The 21,220-nt window shown below is 48.2% G+C and overlaps 1 protein-coding gene across 1 annotated transcript in view; it reads right to left on the minus strand.

Moving 5' to 3' along the window:
* PSD2 (pleckstrin and Sec7 domain containing 2) overlaps window positions 1–21,220 on the minus strand; it is a 32,102-nt gene that overhangs the window by 9,107 nt on the left and 1,775 nt on the right. Inside the window, exons 2-7 of the mRNA XM_046667660.1 lie at window positions 19,097–19,546; window positions 18,485–18,679; window positions 15,627–15,707; window positions 11,638–11,750; window positions 10,852–10,910; window positions 514–603 (exon numbers count right to left, since the gene is read on the minus strand). Of these exons, the coding sequence (XP_046523616.1) occupies window positions 514–603; window positions 10,852–10,910; window positions 11,638–11,750; window positions 15,627–15,707; window positions 18,485–18,679; window positions 19,097–19,546 (988 nt within the window). The remainder of the gene's footprint in view (window positions 1–513; window positions 604–10,851; window positions 10,911–11,637; window positions 11,751–15,626; window positions 15,708–18,484; window positions 18,680–19,096; window positions 19,547–21,220) is intronic.

Here is a 21,220-nt window from a genome sequence, read left to right on the forward strand (position 1 = left end):
CCCACCTGGTATCATCAGGTCCTTCGAACACACTATCTAAAACTGAACTTATCATCTACCCCAAAAGACCTGCTCCTCTTGCTCAAAGGCCAAGAACTGACCAGCCTTGAAGGACCAGAGTTCCACCCTGGGCTTTAGTCTCAAAAAAAAAAAGTATGTTCCCTTAACGCCTGTGATGTTGGAGGAATGAGTGGACTTTTCCCTGTGGTGATGAGTGTGGTGGTGGTGGTGATAGCGGTGGCAGTTGTGGCAGTGTTGATGATTACCATGACAGCAATGATGATAATGGAGTGCTGAAAACAAATCTCACAAAGCCTACCCTTCTCCCTAACTCAAGGACCACACTATAGTCAAATGTTGAGCTGGATGGTCTCTAACTCCGTCCCAAAGTCGTGGTGGCCCTGACTCCAGTATGAAAAATATGAATATCAGGACTTAGTGGGGCGGAGACATCTCTCCTCTTCACCCACCCCTGGCACAGCTGGGCACATTGGGACCCTTAGCAGGTTATACCTTCAGCAGGTCTTTGGCAAAGTCTTGGCCATCATTCAACTGGTCCAAGTTGGCAATGAATTGCTGGCAGGACATCTTCTTGCCAATGTTCTGTAATGGAGAAATGGTTCTGCCTGAGAGTAGGGACGGAGGCTGGTGTGGTCCCCACACCCTGCCCTGCCCAGCCAGAAGGGATGAGGCAGCATCAAGGGCAGTAATGAAAAAAAACTGCCTGGATTTCCCTTTGCCTCCAAGAGTTTAAAAAACTCTTTTTCACATTCAAGATTCTATTTGATCCTCAAGCATCATGAGAGGTTGGGGTTCTCCTCAAACCCAGATGAGGGAGTCAGGTTGGATGAAGTATTGTAATAGTTGACATTTGCCAGGTGCCTGCTATGTTCCAGATTTTGTACTGGACATGCATTATCATGTTTCCTTCTCACAACAAGGAGAAGGTGAGGTGGGTGTTACCATCATCCCCATTTGACAGGTAAGGAAACTGAGGTGCAGGAAGGTAAAGTGATGTGCCCATGATCACACAGCAAGGAAGTGGTAGGGCTGAGTGTGTCTGACACCAAAGCCCATGCTCTCACCCGCTACTCCATGGTTAACTCTCCCAAGGTCACACAGCACCAGGACTTGAACCCAGGCCTCTTGGCTCCTGAGCAGAAGCTCTGTGTATTCCGTCACAACTGTCTCACCCTCTCACCTGTACAGAGGGGCGGCAAGACCTCCAAGAGGTAGGTGAAGTGAGGGAGAGTTTGGTCTTACGAGAATCAAAAATTAATTTCCACCCACACACATGGGTACCCCATGCTGAGCTGGGCTGGGACCAAGGAAACCCAAGCAGATGGTTTTACTCCAGGAGACCCAAAAAGCTGGGAATGCATGTACCCCCAAGTTCTGCCTTCTTTTTTTAACCACTGAGTTAGCAAAGGGGCTCCAGCCCTCCAAACCCAACACCTCAGGTGCATACCTTCAGACTGTCCTTGCAGTATCCACATTTGAGGAAACACTGGATAGCACTTCATCTTTGTGAAGACGAAGACCCTTGAACACCAGATACTTACTGGTGTGGGACTCGTGAATTTAGGTTTGCTATAAGGCTGTGTTTCCCACGATTTACCTACAGATGGGAATAGGTATTCCCCCTAAAAAGGATTTCATAATCAAATAAGTTTATTTACACGCTTCAGAATCTTTAACATGATTACATGTGTTGAGAGTCTCCGAGGAGAGGATTCCATGTACAGATTCCCAAATTTATTGACCTTGGCACTATTTTAGCGAAGAGAATCTATTAACATCACATGGCACATTCACACACCACAGAAAATAATTCAGAAAACAATGATATAAGAGTTTATAAGTCGCTGACAAGCAAGAATTTTCCACACCTTTTCCAAAAGGTTAAGGAGAAAAGATCCTTTGTGTGTCTTGATATAGTGTGTTTCATATGTTTATGTGTATATTTTACATGTACATATATGTATGTATGTATACATGTACATACAGCCACTTACATGTGCATTCATAATAGAGGAGTATGAGGGCAATGTTGACAATTTTGTCTGAGTTCCACACACACTGAATGTTCCCCAGCCATCAGTCAGGAGTGCAAAATCAAAAAATAACCAGGCAAGGTTTCCAATCCTAGCAACAGAAGACTATCTTGTTGCAGATGAACCTCCCCAGCAGAAACAACTGCTGGTCAAAATGTTAATAAAACATCTGTGTAGAGGCATTAGAGAAATATACAAGCAGTGAGGACTTCATGAGTAAAGATTCTGCAGAGAATGGACGTATGGAGAGGTGAGCCCAACAAGGAGCAGCTTTTCTCCTTGAAGCATCTGTCAATTCACAAGTAGTGGCCAAAAGGCTGAGCACTGAGTGGTCTTATAGGACTGGAGAACAAAAATTGGAGCTCAGGACCCACCAAGGACAAGGGGCCCTTGGAAACACCCCAGTCATATTTCAACAAAGAAGTTGAAATTAAGAAAAGAAATAGTGGGGCTAGCCCTAGGGTCTAGTGGTTAAGTTTGGCACAGTCCGCTTCAGCAGCTCAGGTTCGGTTCCCAGGTGCGGACCTACACCACTTGTTGGTAGCCATGCTGTGGCAGCGTCCCACATACAAAATAGAGGAAGACTGGCACAGACATTAGCTCAGGAACAATCTTCCTCAGCAAAAACAGAAAGATTGGCAACAAATGTTAGCTCAGGGTAAATCTTTCTCAGGGGAAAAAAAAGAAAGGGAATACTAAAGAGAGTTCTTCAGAAAGAAGGAAAATCATCCCAGAGGGAAGCATGGAGAAGCAGAAAGGAATGAAGAGCAACAAAAAGGGTGGCTAAATTTAAATGAATATTGATTGTGTAAAGCAATAATAAAGTTTTCTGAGGAATAAAATAGAGAGAGATATATAATAGTTAAAAACATGATAACAGTAGTATATAAGTTGAGAGCACAATAAATGGAGTTAAAATGTTTCAAGGTAATTTCATTGTCCAGGAAGCAGTAAAAGCACTTTGATAAGTCAAGGAGGCATATTGCAAACCACAAAAAGAATTCTAAAAGAATGCACAACTAACAAGCTAATGAAATCCCAAAAAATACTTAAATAATCCACAAGCAGGCAAGAAAGGAGGACAAAAAAGGACAATAGAACATGTGAGTCAAAGAGAAAACAAGCAGGCTGGTGCTGTGGCTGAATCCATGTGCTCCACTTTGGCGGCCCAGGATTTGCTAGTTCCGGTCCCAGGTGCGGCCCCACGCACTGCTCATCAAGTCATGCTGTGGTGGCATCCCACATAGAAGAACTATAATGACCTACAACTAAGATATGCAATTATGTACTGGGACTTCAGGGAGAAAAAAAAAGAGAGAAAGATTGGCAACAGATGTTAGCTTAGGACCAACCTTCCTCACCAAAAAAAAAAAATTTCGATCATGTGATCAAGGAATACAAAGAACCAACTCCAAAATCAAAAAAAAAAAAAAGAGAGAGAGAGAGAAAGAAAAGTAACCTGGTATGTCTAAACTCAAATATATTAGTAATTCATTAAATCGTCACATTAAAAGGCAAAGATTATGAGACTTGATTTTTTTCTTCAAGTATATGATACAAGAGATAAAAAGTCTGACAAAATAGACTTGAAGGCCAGAAGCACTACTAGAGATAAAGAGAGACATTTAATAATGATAAAAGGGTCAATCTACCAAAAGATATAAGCATCCTAAATTCGTATGCACCTAATAACATAGTCTCAAAAGATAAAAGACAAAAATTGATAGAACCAAAAGGAGAAAGACGTATTTACAACTTGGTTAGGTATTTTAACACTGCTCTCTCAGTAACAGGAAGAACAAGAATACTAAACAATTAATTAGTTAACAACAATTAACTAATGCCAACAGATTAGATGACCTAGAGGAAATGGACAAATTCCTAGAAACACACAAACTACCAAAACTGGCTCAAGAAGAAATAGGAAATCTGAATAGACCTATAACAAGGAAAGAGATTGAATTAATAATCAAACACCTCACAACAAAGCAAAGCCCAGGATCAGATGGCTTCACTAGTGAAATTTACCAAACATTTAAAGAAAAATTAACACCAATACTTCTCAAACTCTTCCAGAAAAAATGAAGGAGAGGGAATACTTCCTAACTCATTCTAGAAGCCCAGCATTTCCCTGATACCAAAACTTGACAAAGACATCACAAGAAAACTACAGAATAATAGCCTTTATGAATATAAATGCAAAAATCCTCAACAAAATACAAGCAGACGGAATCCAGCAGCATATTAAAGGGTTATAAACCATGACCAAGTGGAATATAGCCCAGTAATGCAAGGGTGGTTCACCATACAAAAATCTATAAATCAATACATCATATTAACAGAATGAAGGGGGGGAACCACATGATCATCTCAACTGCAGAAAAAGCATTTGACAAAATCCAACACCTTTTCATAGTAAAAACACTCAACAAACTAGGAATAGAAGGGAACTTCCTCAACATGATAAGGGGCTTTTATGAAAAACCCACAACTATCCTCCTACTCAATGGTGAAAGACAGAAAGCTTTTCCCCTAAGATTAGGAACAAGGCAAGGATAGCCACTTTCCAATTTCTATTCAACATTGTACTGGAAGTTCTAGCCAGAGCAATTAGGCAAGAAAAATAATTAAAAGCCATCCAAATCAGAAAGGAAGATGTAAATCTATCTCTATTCCCAGATGACATGATCTTATATATAGAAAATCCTAAAGAAACTACAAAACAACTATTAGAGCTAATAAACAAATTCAACAAAGTTGAAGAATACAAGATCAACATACAACATACAAAAATCAATTGTATTTCTATGTGTTAGTAATGAACAATCATAAAATGAATTTAAGAAAACAATTCCAATTGCAATAGCATCAAAAAGATTAAAATACTTAGGAATAAATTTAACCAAATAAGTGAAAGACTTGTATACTGAAAACTATAAAAGATTCCTGAAAGAAATTAAATACCTAAATAAATAGAAAGACATCCCTGGAGGCCAACCCCATGGCCGAGTGGTTAAGTCTGCGTGCTCTGCTTCATCGGCCCAGGGTTTCACAGGTTTGGATCCTGGGCGCGGACATGGCACCGGTCATCAAGTCATGCTGAGGCAGCATCCCACATGCCACAACTAGAAGGATCCACAACTAAAAAATATGCAACTGTGTACCAGGGGCTTTGGGGAGAAGAAGGAAAAATAAAATCTTTAAGGGGCCGGCCCCGTGGCAGAGTGGTTGAGTTGGCGCACTCTGCTGCAGCAGCCCAGGGTTTCACAGGTTTGGTTCCTGGGCACAGAGATGGCACCACTCGTCAGGCCATGCTGAGGCGGGGTCCCACATGCCACAGCTAGAAGGACCCACAACTAAAAATATACAACTTTGTACCAGGGGGCTTTGGGGAGAAAAAGGAAAAATAAAGTCTTTAAAAAAAAAAAAAGACATCCCTTGTTCATGGATTGGAAGACTTGATACAGTTAAGATGGTAACACTCCCCAAACTGACCCATAGGTTCAACGCAATCTCTATCAAAATCCCAAAGGCCTTTTTTTGCAGAAATGTAAAAGCTTATCCTCAAATTCATAGGGAATCACAGGGGATCCCAAGAGCCAAAACAAACTTGGAAAAGAATAACAAAGTTGGAAGACTCAGCCTTCCTGATTTCAAAACTTACTCCAAAGCTACAGTAATTAAAACAGTGGGACAATGGCATAACAATAGACATATAGATCAATGGAATAGAATTAAGAGTCCAGAAATATACCCATACATCTATGGCCAATTGATTTTTGACTAGTGTGTCAAGAACATTCAATGGAGGAAAAATGGTCTCTTCAACAAATGGTGCTGGGACAATAGGCTATCCACAAGCAAAAGAATGAAGTTGGACATTTATCTCACACTATATACCAAAATGGATCAAAGATCTAAACATAGGAGCTAAAACTATAAAACTCTTAGAAGAAAACATAGGGGTACACCTTCATGACCCTGAATTTGGCAATGGATTCTTAGACACCAAAAGCACAAGCAACAAAAGAAAAAATAGATAAATTGGACTTCATCAAAACTTAAAACTTTTGTGCATCAAAAGACACTATCAAGAGAGTGAAAAGACAATGTACAGAATGGAGAAAAAATTGCAAACCATATATCTGATAAGGGTCTAGTATCGAGAAAATATAAAGAACTCTTACAACTCAACAACAAAAAGACAAAAAATGCAATTAAAAATGGGCAAAAGACTTGAATAGACACTTCTCCAAAGAAGACATGTAAATGGGCAACAAGCACATGAAAATATGCTCAACATCACTAATCATTAGGGAAATACAAATCAAAACCACAATGAGATATCACTTCACACCCTTTAGGATGACTACTATCAAAAAACAAAAGTGTTGGTGAGGATGTGGAGAAATTGGAACCTTGTGCATTGCTAGTGGGAATGTAAGATAGTGCAGTCTCTATGGAAAACAGTATGGCTGTTCTTCAAAAAGTTAAAAATAACACTACCATATGATTCAGCAATACTACTTCTAAATAGACACACAAAAGAATTGAAAACAGAGTCTTGAAAAAATATTTGCACACCATGTTCACAGCAGCATTACTCACAATGGCTAAAAGGCAGAAGCATCCTATCAGCAGATGAACATAGAAGCAAAGTGTGGGATTTACATACAATGGAATATTATTTAGCCCTAAAAAGGAAGGAAATTCTGACACATACTACAACATGGATTAACCTTAAAGATATGCTAAATGACACAAGCTAATCCCAAAAACACAAATTCTGTATGATTCCACTTATAAGAAGTATCTAAAGCAGTCAAATTCACAGAGACAGAAAATGGAATGGTGGTTGCCAGGGGCTGGGGGGAGGGGGAAATGCAGAGTTGTTTAATGGGTATAGAGTTTCAGTTTGGGAAAGTGAAAAAGTTTTGGAGATTGGCTGCATAACAGTGTGAACAGACAACACTACTAACCTATACACTTAAAAATAGTTAAGATGGTAAATTTTATGTGTATTTTACCATAATTTTTTTAAGGTTTTATTTTTCCTTTTTCTCCCAAAGCCCCCTGGCACATGGTTGTGTATTTTTAGTTGTGGGTCCTTCTTGTTGTGGCATGTGGGATGCCACTTCAGTGTGGCTTGATGAGCAGTGCTATGTCCATGGCCAGGGTTCGAACTGGTGAAACCCTGGGCTGCCAAAGCAGAGTGCACAAACTTAACCACTTGGCCACGGGGCCAGCCCCCTACCATAATTTTTTTAAATAAATTTTTAAAAATCAAAACAAGGGGGGGCAAGAATTTGCATAGACATTTCCCCTGAGAAGATATACAGATGGCCAACAAGCACATGAAAAGATGTCCAACATCATTAGTCATTAGGGAAATGCAAATAAAAACCAAAACCTACCCACTAGGAAGGCTATAATTTACAAAAAAAAAAAAAAAGGAAAATAAGTGTTGGCAAGGATATGGAGAAACTGGAACCCTCATACATTGCTGGTTGGAATTTAAAACGGTTCAGCCACTACAGAAAACAGTTTCACAGTTCCTCAAAAAGTTAAACATAGAATTACCACAAGACCCAGCTAGTGTACTCCTAGGAATTGAAAGCAGGTGTTCAAATAAAAACCTGCACACAAATGTTCCTAGCAGCACTATTTACAATAACCAAAAGGTGGAAACAATTCAAATATCCATCAACAGATGAATGGACAAACTGTGGTATATCCATGCAATGGAATATTATTCAGCCATAAAAAGGAATGAAATACTGATATGTGCTACAACATGGATGAACCTTCAAAACTTTATGCTAAATCAAAGAAGCCAGACACAAAACTACACAGTGTATGATTCCATTTACTTGAAATATCCAGAATAGGCAAATCCATAGAGACAGAAAGCAGATTAGTGGTTGCCAGGGGCTGGAGGGAGGAGAGAATGAGGATTGACTGCTAATAGGTACAGGGTTTCCTTTTGGGGTGATGAAAAGTTCTGGAACTAAAAAGTGATGACGGTTTCACATCATGTGGAAGTACTTAATTCCATTGAATTGCACACTTTAAAATGGTTAAAATGATAAATTTTATGACATGTATTTTAACATAATTTAAAAAATCATGAGGGGCCGGCCCCGTGGCCGAGTGGTTAAGTTCGCGCACTCCACTTCGGCAGCCCGGGGTTTCGCGGGTTCGGATCCTGGGCAAGGACATGGCACCACTCACCAAGCCATGCTGAGGCAGCATCCCACATGCCACAACTAGAAGGACCCACAACTAAAAACAATATACAACTATATACTGGGGGGATTTGGGGAGGAAAAAGCAGAAAAAGAAAAGAAGATTGGCAATAGTTGTTAGCTCAGGTGCCAATCTTAAAAAAAAAAAATCGCTAAGGATATATAAGATTTTTCCAACACAATTAAAAGACGACCTTATTGGCATGCAGAACACTACAACCAAGAATTGCAGAATACACTTTCTTTTCAAGTCCACGTGAAATATCTACTAACATTGATCTCTCTCTGGACAGAAAAGCAAGACTTGACAAATTGCAAAGAAGTGAAATCATACTGGGTAGGTTATCTGATTTAAAATATAACAACAACCAGGCAAAAACACATGTACTCAGAAAAGAAAAAAAAAAAGACATGAATCCAGATCATTCCAAAGCTGAAGGAGGTGGATGATTGGGGGCCTCCAAGTTCCCAGCTCCTCCGTCCCTCCCCCACTTGGGTCAATCGGGCCTCCCAGCCTGCCCTTGACACTCTAACCTGTGCCCACAGCTTCCGTCTCCCAGCAGAAAAGAATTCTATTTCCCGTGGGTCCTTTGAAGAGCTCACGAGAACTGCAACAACCAGGCCCTGGGCCAAGTGCTTTATCAGTGCTGTCTCCTGAAGCCCCACAGGGACTTTACACCGGGAGAAACTGAGGCTCAGCGAGATAAGTAACTCCCCCCAGGCCACACAGCTGTCATGTGGAGAAATAGAGAGGGCTGCCACCCAGAACCCTTGCTCCCGAGCATCGAGCAATACTGCCTCCAGAGAGAAAGTCAGGGTCCTCAATGTCTCTTGGCCGCAAATAGGAACTATGCTGCCCCACCCACTTCTAATCTGTGAAGGTGCTGATGTTTCTCTTCAGCTGTGGACATTAATGTGGGGCCACGGGCAGCGCAGGCCCACCAAGCTGGAGGGTATTCTCCACCTGAGGGTTCACTGGATAGTGGCAGCTGCCCTCGCTGGCAGTTCTTAGCCACGGGGAGAAGCAGCCAGGGCTTGGCACATCAGCGACTGGGTCCTGAGACTGCCCTCGGGCCTGGCCAAGGGTGGGGCTGGGGAGAGGAGAGGTGTGTTTAGTGCTCCTCTCAAGATACGCCAGCAACACCTGCTCTCCATAAACAAACAGAGTGAGCCGTCTTGGGGAAACATTAGCCAGTTAATGGGCGTTAGCTCTGGTGACATGCCCGTGGAATACGCATGTCTTCTCTCCCATCCACAGTCAGGCCACTGGCCCAGGTGGACATAACTGGAGTTGTCCCACAACTACTCTTCCTGCCAAGGTCACCAAAGCTCTCACCCTCCCCAGGCTAGGTGCCCCAGTGTGCCCACGCCCACCCAGGCTGCCATCAGACTGTGGCCTTCTCATTCTTGACCCTGCAGGAATCTGCAGGCTGGGCCTTTGGGCTCTCCATCATTTAAATTTTAATATTAGTAATGAATACTATTGTTATTCTTACGTAATAATCTAATTCATAATAAAACCCTTACTAGGAGCCAGACCCTAATACTTGGTCTTGTGTATACTACCTCTCTCAGTCCTCCCCAGGACGCTGGCAGAAATCATTATTCCCACCTCACATATGCAGAACCTGAGACCCAGAGAGGGCAAGTGTCTTGGCCAGGGCCACAGAGCTATCACACAGAGGCAAGTCTGAAGTCGGGTTCATCTCAGCTTTTTCTTCCATCCTATATGCCCTGGACTTTCCTAGTTAACTCCAGAAATAGACAGGCTGGCCTGTTGTCCCCATGAGTAACTGAAATATCCCCAACCCAGCATGGGGCTCTGACCACCCCTGGGTGAGCAATGATGGGGCAGTGATTGGTGGAGCCAGATGGGGTGATGGGGGACACAGAAGGAGGACATGGAGATGGGGGGTCTAGGCTCACCAGGCATGCACAACACCAGCTACACTTACCACCTGAGGGAGGGCAAGAGAGCCCAAAGAGGGGGTCCCCGGAGCAGATAGAGGAAAGAAGAAGGAGTTATTGAGTCCCAAGCAGCATTGAGACAGCCCAGGGCCTGGGCCAGACACAGCCTCACAGCCCAGGGCACCCACCTGTCCCTTCTCTGTTTGCCTGGTGAGGGGTGGGGGTGATGAGAATGCCTCTTGAGGGAACCTACCATTTGACTGGTAGGAGCTGCCTGGAGTGTGGCACACAAATGGGGCTACATTTGGGCTTGTGGGACAAGAGGTAGGAAGAGCACACAATCTTTTAGCAAAGTCTGGCATGGACACAGCTAGGGCTGCCCATCGTATTGAGCACATCCTAAAATTCCACGTGCCTCAGCTGTTCTCACTGCCCCTTTTGGGTGGGGACCCGGGCAGGTCTCAAGTGGATAAACCAAGGAAGGGCCAAGTCTGGAAGCCAAGCTGCCCAACTCCCAAGCCTGCTAAAAGAAGCATGGCCACTGAGCAAGAGGCCTCAGGCAGGAGGCTGGAGAAAGCCAGCCCCTGGGCAACTCGGGGCAGGTCGGTGAGAGGACACTCCCCCTCCCTGCCTCCCCAACTCACGTGTCCGTGCAGGTCCGTGTTGAGCAGCATCAGCGCACAGGTGAGGGTGTGGATTCCGTCTAAATCAGAGATGGTGGCATCTTCAGTGTGAGGACCCCCTCATTCCCAGTCCCAGCCACCCACCTATCTCCTGACAGAGCCAGCTCAGAGGCTTTGAGACAGGAAGAGGCCAGCCAGCTGCTGAATGCACCTCAGGGCCCAAGGCCTGTGATACTCCTTGTCCCACTGCAGCACTGGACTCACTTGCCTGCCAGGGGTCAGGGCCAACCCCTCCCTCAGAGGAGACCTGACCACCCTGGGTCTGTTCTAGCCCAGACGCTTGCTTCCTAGGGCCAAACTCACCTCAAACCTCAGAAGACCCAAGAATTCTCTGGGTCCTGGGCCATGTCCCTGCCATAACCTGTGTCTCCTCCAATAACCAGCCTCATCCCCCAGTTCCTGGGACTCAGGTCCATTCATAGGTCACTGCCCTAAGAGGGCCCTGACCCAGACCTCCAGGCCAGGACTCCCACCACACCAAGAATCAGCAGTGAGACAGGGGACTAAGGAGGATGAAGACCCAAAGGTCTGAATCTAGGATGGAGGACTCTCAGGCACAGGGAACAACAATGGGTAAGACATTTGGGGGGGGTCTCTTGCTCAGCAGGCAGACCCCTTTACATATGCCATAGTTCATTCACTCAATGTTTATTGAGCAGGACACTGGGGCAGGTGGACCAGGGGCAGGACGAAGCCAGGGCCAGGCTGGGAGGCAGGGGTCAGGCAGAGTAGGGCAAGTGGCCATACCTTCTGAGGTGCTGTCATCAGGGTTGCACTGGCAGTACCGGCGGGAGAAGTGCGTAAGAACACGCTCGCGCTCCTGTGTCTCCCCCATCAGCGGGAAGGCCTTCAGGAAGGTTCTGGAGGACAATTCAAGGATACTGAGGGCCTCCCAGAGCCCGTGAGTCAGTCTGTGTCCTCACCCAGAGTAGGAGGCACCCACCACACATACACACATCTACCCAAGGAGGTCAGTGCTCCAGTGCCCCAGCATCTGGGCCCAGGGAGGCACTCTGGTCCCTGGGACAGCCTCTGGAGAGTGGAGGCCAGGGGGCCTGGCAGACTTTAGAGTGTCAGCCTTCATCGCCCTCCAGGGCCCTTTTGGAAGTAGGCAGGGGACAGATTGTGAAGAAAAAACACAGATGAGCACCTCAGTGCCGGCATCAGCTCTTCTTTGGGGTAAATGCCTGCTTCTCGCTCCCTCCTCTATGCCTGGGCCCAGATGGTGATGCCTACCCCTAAGACTGCTCTTCCTCAGTCATTCCCACTCCTCACTTGATGTGCCCCCAGCTGAGCCCCAGGCCCAACCCTAGCCTCCCTCACTCTTCTCTCACCCCAAGTCTGAGCTGTCCCCAAGTCTCGATGGTTTGTTCTTCACCCTCGATCTCAATCCCTCCTCCTCTGTCCTCATCATACACCCAGGAACTCTGCAACAGCCTCCTAACAGGTACACCCCCTGCACGGCCCTAACACATCCTCCCTGCAACACTGAGTGCTCTTTCTAAACACACATGCAGTCAAGACTTGCCCCTGCTTAAAACCCATCACTGGCTCCCCAGAGCCCTCAGAGCAACGTCCAAGCTTCTCATTTCTGGTCCTTGCTGTCCACACCACCTCCCTGCTGTTCCTCCAACCTCACACCCACCGGCTGCCTCCCCACACCATCTTCACACCCTGGACAGGACAGGCATGTTCACTCCTCGGTGACTCTGAGCAGGGTGGCCCTGCCCGGAAGGCCCTTCCTTCCTCAGCGGGGCAGCTCTGAATCCCCCTTAAGGACCAATTCAAAGGTTACTGCCTCTCAGGGCCCCTGGCAGCTGATCCCCAAACCAGAGGGGCTGGGAGATGGGGCCAGGGTCCCTCACCTGGGGCCTGGGCATATCCCTTCTTGAAAAGGGAAATTACAAGCTGAGCCATTTTGGGCCTCTACCTGTCCTGGGTTCATGAAGCCAGTTTGTTCCTAATTTTGCTATGGTTCACTGGTTTCTGTAACCCCACTTTGCTTTATCTTCTTTCATACTGCTCCTAAGGCACCCTGGGACCTGTGAGCCACATCTTGGTCAGCCCTTACCCTCTGAGGCTTCTCAAGGCATCCAAAACTGCAGACCACCCTGTAATTCAATCCCAATCAATCAAGTGCAGTACAAAACCCTCTGTCTGCCATCTACTGTTCCTCCATCTGTCTTTCCTGCTCCCTGTTCTCTTCCCCCCATCTGGCCACCAGCTCTGGCCCCTCTCTCTTCTCCTCACACTCCACTAGAACTTTCTAAGACCCTTCCCCCATCCCCACTTTAGCCTGTCCAGCTATGAGCCATCCATCCTAGCTCTTACTCCCCAGCCCAAACACCTCTTGTCCGGGGGTCTTCACCAAGCCCCAACCCAGCTCAGCCGCCACCAAACTCTCAGGCTGCCCCCAAGGTCAGCCTCCCCACTGTCTACTCTCTCCCCTGCATCTTGACACCACCAGCCGCTCTACTATATCTTCTGTGCAACCTCTCCCACCCACCCTTCCTCTAGCCCCACTGCCCAACCTCAGGCCTTGTCCTCTCCCACCTGACCCTCTTTGGAAGTCTGCACACCTCTGGATCCAAGGTCACCAGCACCCTACTGCCAGCACTGCCTCCCCAAACACTGATTTACACCCAGCACCTTCTGTGGTGCCTGTGCAGTGAAGCCTCAGTCTATCGGGCTGGCACACAAGGTCCTCTGATCATGAGCTGACCCACCGAACAGCTTCTTCACTCCAACACAAACTTCAGACTCAGCTCAGGATACACTAGCCTGCAGCAGACCAACACTTCCACTGAGAACGATGAGAATCCCGGACAGAATATATCTCTTTTAAGCTATCAGAAAACTGTAGATGCAACAAAGACCAAAAGCGCCAAGATTCTGGAGGAGAAAGTTAAGGAAAGGTGGGCCGATCTGCAGCTGCTTTTTCCCAGGGCCATTGCAAATTACAGGCACAGGCAAGAGACAGAACCTGTGACAGCTTCACGTTGCTCAAGTGACAAACCCAGACACTTGAGGGGCTGTAGACACACAGATTTCCCTTTGAGATATTCGCCAAATTCTGAATATATGAAGGGCAGGACGCTAAAAAGCTGAGCAGAAAGCCTCTGAGAAGTAGGGGCATTTGGCTTTTTTTGAGAGTCTTGCCACACTGAAGAGATAAAACTACCAAAGGGAGAGGCCCCAGTGAACCACCAGGCTCCCAGTGGGAAGCCCTGCAGGCCCCCACCCCATGAGGGGGTGGGCCCTGAGCCTCCCCAAACTTCAGTGCAGCCTCTCCTCAGCTCAGCCCTGGTTGGATTAGGACTGAGCACCCCTGCGCCCCTAAGTGCCCAGCAGAGGACAGGGTAGACCCTCTCTGGAGGAACATGTAATAATCTAGAACCACTATAATTCTACACAAAATGTACAGCATCCAATTAAAAAATTACAGGGACCAGCTGGTGGTGTAGTAGTTAAGTTCAACACACTCTGCTTCGGCAGCCCAGGTTCGCAGGTTCAGATCTTGGGCCTGGACCTACACCACTCATCAGCCATGCTGTGGTGGTGACCCACATATAAAGTGGAGGAAGATTGGCACAGATGTTAGCTAAGGGCTAATCTTCCTCAGCAAATAAATAAACAAATAAATAAATAAAAATTAAAAATTACTAAGCATGCAGAGAGACCAAATATATGATAGAAAACCAAGAGGAATGAAAAGAGACAATAGAAACAGATAGAGATGGTTTACATGAGGCAGATACTGGGGTGAGCAGATAAGGACTTTCAAATAACTATGACCAATACATTCAAGAAAAGGGAGGGGAAGATGGAGAAAATAAGTGAAAAGATGAAGAATCCCCGCAGAAAATTAGAATCTATAAAAACAAATTTTTAATAAAATGAAAACTCTAGAACTGAAAAATATAACAATAGAGAGTAAAAACTCAATGAATGGGTTTAAGGACACACTAGATACAACAAAAGGGTAAGTGAACTGGAAAGATCTCCCAACTGAAGCAGAGAAAAAAGAATGGGAAATATATTTTTTTAAGTGTAAGCGACACATGGAGCATGGCAAGAAGATGTCACATACGTGGACCACCCACCCCTTAGCTCAGAGCCTGTTGTCCCTTCCCGCTGGGGCTCTGGCCTGACATCTCCCTGCTGGCCCTGCCACCAGCATCTGCTATACACTGGGCTGCAACCTCCATTCCACCCCCAGCGCTCCCTGGGGCCAGGTGCAGGCCTGGCCCTCCCAAGGGCTACTCCCTGGGTCCAGACACCAGTAGGACCTGAGATCAAATCCCCCTTTTACCATCTCCTCCCTCAAGGCTGTGGGGAAGTCGCTTTACCTCTCTGGCCTACAGTTCCTTCATTGGTAAATGGGAATGATAACACCTACCTCACAGGGGTGTTGTGAGGATGAAGTCAGCAGGGTGTGTAAAGACCTATACCATCCTACAGATAGGAAGTGCTCAGTACAGGCAAGCCCTTTGCCCCTTTCCTCTCCTAAAGAGTCACGACCGCATTCCACCTTCATATCAGCGCCTACCACAAAGCCGGGACTCATTGAGTCACTGGATTGCTGCTGCCCTGATGACGCCTTCCCCACAGCCTCCCCAGAGGGGTCAAGAGACTTGCCCACGGTTGCACAGTAAGTGTATGATAGAACAAGCATAAGAACCTAGATGCACCACCTGTACCCTCTGTGGGCACTGTCCCATCCCAACCCCACTGACCTGAGTGCTCGGTCCAGAGTTAGGCCTGAGAAGTCAAAGAAGCTGAGGTACTCCCCGGCCACCAGCCTGCTGAACTCATTGCTGTCGGGAGAGCATGAAGTGTCCATTAGAATCAGGGCACAGCAAATAATGCAGGGTATGTGGGCAGTGGGTCCCCAGGGAACCCTGACCCTCCATCCAGACCTGCCCACACCTAAGCTGCCTCCCCCTGCTAGTCAGTCAGGCTCTGACAGTTCAACCTTGGGCTGGGGGTCAGGAAGACTTCCTAGAGGAGTTGATGTCTTAGCCAACACCTTCGTAGCCTCTTAGAAAGTAAGAGCCAGGCAGGTGAAGGGAGTAGGAGGTGGGATGGTGTAGAGTGTCCTCAACAGAGGAAACCACACAACATGTCCAAGAAGCTACCAGCAGGGCCATGCAGCCAGAACTGGAGAGCAGGAACGGGGGCAGCAAGAAACGAGGCAGGGAACCGGGCCTGAGGGCCGAGGGAAGGGTTGGGACTTGATTCGGAAGGGCTTGAAGCAGGGAGGGGGATGAGTGAGACGGTCAGATGTGTACTGGGAACACTCTACCTGCTGAGTGAAGACCCACTGGGGGGCTTCAGTAGCTGGCAGGAGAGAGGTGGAAGGGATGGGGAGGAGAGAGATTTCAGAATCCACAGGACATGGAGATGGAATGGGTATGGGGCATGACCAAGAAGGTGGTGCCTGGGGGAGACGTCCAGCACTCAGGACAACAGGTGGGGCTGGATGCACCCACGTGAGAGTCGTCAGCCCACAGCTGGTTAATAACAACTCAGTGGAAAGGTGGATGAGCTGTGCGAGAGGAGGGTGCACAGACAGGGCAGCAGACCCAGGACGGAAATCTGAGGAAGGCCCCTCTTAAGGGTGGGCTGAGGAGAGAGAGCCAGTGAAGGAAACAGCAACAGCAGCCAGAGAGGTAGGAGTGTGGTGTCCTGGAGGCCAAGGGAGAGAGTGTTTCAAGAAGACTGGAGAGATGAATTCTTGCTGAAAAAAAAGAGAACAAATTTCCACCTGAATCTAATCAAGCCCCGAGCTCTCCCTTCCATTTATAGGAGACCTGGGAAATAGAGGAATGTGTGAAGTAACACCATGAGGATACCAAATCCAAAACGTGGAAAATTCTTCCAGACAAATGGCTCCGTTCCTTCAACAAATACATGGCGTTAAAAAAAGAGGGACTGTCAAACTGTTGTTGATTAAAAGAGACTTAAGAGACATACTGGCCAAATGTAATGTGTGGACCTTGTTTGCATCCTGAGTTGAACAAACATTTTTTGAGACAATCAGAGAAAATTAAACATAGACTGAATGTTAGAGATACTAAGAAATTTTTGTTATTTTGTTAGAAATGGTAAAAGAATCCTTATCAGTTAGAGACACATTCTAAAGTATTTACAGATCAAATGATAGAGTGCCTAAAATATGCTTTAAAATATTTCAGCACCTGGAGAAGGGGCCTGTGGGGGGACTAGATGAAACAAGAATAGAAAAATGCTGGTAACTTTAAAGCTGAGTAATGGGTACGTGGACGCTTAATATATTATTTTCTCTGCTTCTGTATATGTTTGAAATTTTCATAATAAGAAGCTTAACTAAAGAAAAAGAAAGGAGTGGCTGGGGCGTCAACACTGTTGAAGGGGGATAAGGTGAGGTCTGGTAGCAGCCACCGGATTCAGACACCAGGCTGCTACTCACCCTGACGAGAGGGGCTTCCGAAGAGGAGGGGTGGGGAAGAAGCCAGCCCAGAGGGGCTGAATGTGGAGAAGGGGAGGGGACAGACGCCACCCAGGGCAGAAATCCCGGAAATCATGGCTGTGAAGAGGCTGAGGGAGGACATGCAGTTGAGGAAGGATTTTTGTTTTCAGATGGGAGAGACTTAAGCACAATGAAATGCTGATGGGAAAACTCCTGTAGAGGGAGTCTCAGAAAGGATCAACCATCATGAAGGCTCCTGGAGGATGGCATAAATTGGCGGGGTAGGGTACAACCCAGCTCAGAGGTGGGGGCTTCAGAGTTGTGATTTCTGGGCTGGGGCTGGGAGGCCAGAGCGATGTGGAGGCTGCAGGAGGGTGGCAGAGGTGAGAGGGAAGGAGAAGAGAGGGATCTGGGAGCAGAGCCCCCTCAGCTCCTTCCTGTGGCCTAAGCCCCTAGTCAGCTCCAACCTAGGGTCTAGGGTCTGGACTGTACCCCTAGCCTTGTGAGCCAGGCCTGCTTCCGCACATCTGGGAGCCTTAATGTGGTTGTTGGGAGGCATTCTGGAGGAAGGACAAAGGCAGCTGGACATGCTGGTGGTCAGACATGCTTGAGATGTTGCCCCAGTCTCACAGTCCCCACCCCCTTCAGGACTCCCAGCTGGCTAGTCCACCCCCAACTCCATCCAGAAGCCAGGGCTTGTGCTTTGGCCCCTTTAGCCAGTCCCAATAGACAGTGAGTGGGGTTTAATGAGGGCCAGGAACCCCTTCCCCACCTCCTGGGGCCCAGGTTCTCCTCTCTCCCTGGCCCCAGTAAGTAGGCCACTAGCCTCTGCCCAGCTGCTCTGTCCTCACTACCATCCCTCATGGCCCCGTAACCACATGCCACACCCCACTCTCCTAGCCCCAAGGGGCTGCCCTACCACTACCTCCCCTCCCTGAGAGCACGGGCCCTGGCCCAGGCTGCCCAGAAAGGAAACAGATTTAGGGCAAGGCCAGGAATGAGGACAGTGGCAGGAGGAGGAGTTCTTGGGGACCGTTGGGAGCCCCCTGAGCACCAGGCACCCCTGACAGTAGTCACAACCCCTTCAGGCTGAGGAAGACACTGGGTTTGCCTGGGATGGGGGGTACAGGAGATGGAACTCACTTCTTGCCCAACTGCCGGGCGACATCACAGCGCTGGAAGCCCTCGAGGTGGTAGAGGCGGCGTGCCAGCCGGCGAGCAGCTTCACTAACCCCCTGGCACCCATTGGCCAGCGGGTCTGTGCCCCCAGGCTCCAGCCCCTCCGAGCTGCTCAGCTCTGAGTCAGAGTCCGACAGGCCATCCTTTAGGCTCGGGTCGCTGCAAAGGGAAAGTGGGGGTAGAGAGGAGGGGACCAGAGGCCCAGGGTCAGAGGCCCTAGGAGGGGGCTGGAAGGTCTCCCCAGGACTCTGAAAACCCATGCAGGGGCCCGAGTAGGGAAAAACACTCCACTGCATCAGGAGAGAATCAAGTCAGAATTATAGAAGAGCGCCTCAAGTGAGACCATCAGATGCTATACAAGCACACAGCACAGCTCCCTGGCCCCACCAGGGCTGGAAAAGCCTGGAAGAGCCGAATGGAACCTCAGGACTGGGGTGGGAAGTCTGGGTGCAGAGGAAGACATGATGACCTTGTTCACTCTGGGTACTGGGTTGCCCTAACTTGCCTTGCCTCCTCTGGGTCTCAGTTTCCCCATCTGCTCAATGGTTCCAGCTTCCAACCTGCGCCCTGCCTTACCTGGCTGAGTTCAGCAACTTGTCTGTGTCCTCCTCCTCTTCATCCTCATCCCCATCTGGGCCCTGGGGTCCATCTTCATGGAAGCCATTGGGCACGGCCGTGAGAGACAGGCGGCTCAGGACGTTCTCTGAGCGACTGCAGGAGATGGAGCGCCGCAGGGGGCTGCCCAGCTCCCCATCACCACCAGCTGCTCCCATGTCCGCCTCAGGCCCCATGTCCCCAATGCCCAAACCAGCCCCTGGCTCAGGGCTATCACGGGCCCTCTGCTGGATGAGGGGTGTGAGGGGTGCCTCGAAGCTGACGCAGCTGTCACTCTCGTCTGTGAGGCTCAGCACATCGAGGGAGTCAAGGCTGCTGTACTGGGTGCCCCGCAGTAGCTCTGACTCCACAATCTTCTCAAAAGTGGCGCTGAAGCCATCCCGCACATCTGGCTCTCCGGGGCCACCCAGCCTGCAGGATGCAAGGACCAGTCACCATCCTGCCGGGGTGTCTCCCATTACAGGTGCTGACTGCATCAATCTGGGTCTGGGAGCTCCCTTGGGGGCTGGGGGCAGGCATGGACTGTGTCCTGTTTATTCTTTCAGCCAGTACTTACTGAGCACCAGGTGCCAAGTGCTAGGCTGGGTACTGGGTTACAGCAGTGAGGAGGACAGGCATGGCCCAGTCCCCCATGCCCAACCCATGCCTGACCCATAGTTGGCATCATGCATCTAAATGAAGGAGTGTGAGGCTGAGGCTCTTCCTCCAGCCTGGCCCGGGGGGTGCTGCTCCCTCCAGGTTCTCAGAGCAGTGTGGGCATCCTCCTACCCCAACAAGTGTCACACATGGCCATAATGTTGCTGTCCCCACAGCCTGGGAGGTTCTTAGCTTGGCTGACCACATTCCAGCTCTCAGGTTTTGCCTTAATGTCACCTCCAGGCAGGTCCACACCACCCACCACACTGGCCCCCTCTCAGTATTTTCCATCCTCAGGGCATCTTTTCCTTTCCTCCCAGCCCCTCTCAGCAGGTAGGACTCTGATGCCCATTTACCATCTGTTCCCTAGCACCCCCCAACTTGCCCTACAAGGCCAGGAAGCACCCAGCACACAGTAGGTGCTCAGTAAACCTTGCTGAATGGTGCGCTGGGTGACTGAACAGAGGTTTTTTAGTCCCACAGCCCACCCACACTGCCTAAGCCCTGCAGGGCCCTGCGCTGCCCCAGAAGAGGCCTTTGCACCAGCTGTCCCCTCGGCCCAGAGCACTTTTCCCTCAAGCTGAAGCCTCCTCCCTTGACCCTTTCTCGATGAGGTCTGCCCTGACCACCCTATTTGTAACTGGGACCTCTCCTCAAACGCCCCAGCCCCTTTTTCCTCCTTTATTTTTTCTGAAGCACTTACCTCCTTCTAACATATTATATAATCATTTATTATTTTTGTGATTTATTATCTATCTCCCCGCTAGACTATTAGCCCCATGAGAGGAGGAATTTTTGTCTGTTCTGTTCACCGATGTATCCCCAGCCCCTATAATAGAGCCCCACACACAGCTGAACTGAGGCATCCGAGGAGGATTCTCATCCACTGGGGAGATGCGCAGGTAAGCAGGGAGGTTAGGCGAGGAGGAGGAGAGAGACTGAAAGAGGGCAAGACCACAACAGAGACAAGAAGAGAGAGACAGAGAGGAAGAGAAATAGGAGAGAGACAGGAAAAAGACAAAGAAAAGAGATAGAGAAAGTGTGAGAAACAGACAGAGCGACAGAGAATAAGAGAGACAGAGAGTAACAGAGATAAAGAGAGACAATGAGAGAGAGAGAGAAACATAGAGACAGCAAGAGGAAGAGACACAAACACAGAAAGAAGCAGGCTGAGCCCAGCCCATTTCAGAGAAATCAAGGCCCTTCATTTGCAAAGAAGTGCACCCCTGTCTCCTGCTGAGGATCTGGCTTCTCCTCCAGCCCCTGCTGCCTAGCAGAGACCCAGCTGTATTTGGAGGTCCCTTCCCCTCAAACACCTCCTTGGACCCCCCAGTGTCTAAGATTTGGTCCCAGTGTGTTTCCTGTAGAAACAAACTGACCTGAGAGAGAAAAAGCTGGAGCCAAGCCATCTGGCCACCCCTGTCCCAGCAGAAGTTGAGACTGTAGCCT

This window comes from Equus quagga, chromosome 7, assembly GCF_021613505.1.
Source record: "Equus quagga isolate Etosha38 chromosome 7, UCLA_HA_Equagga_1.0, whole genome shotgun sequence".
Lineage (NCBI taxonomy): Eukaryota > Metazoa > Chordata > Mammalia > Perissodactyla > Equidae > Equus > Equus quagga.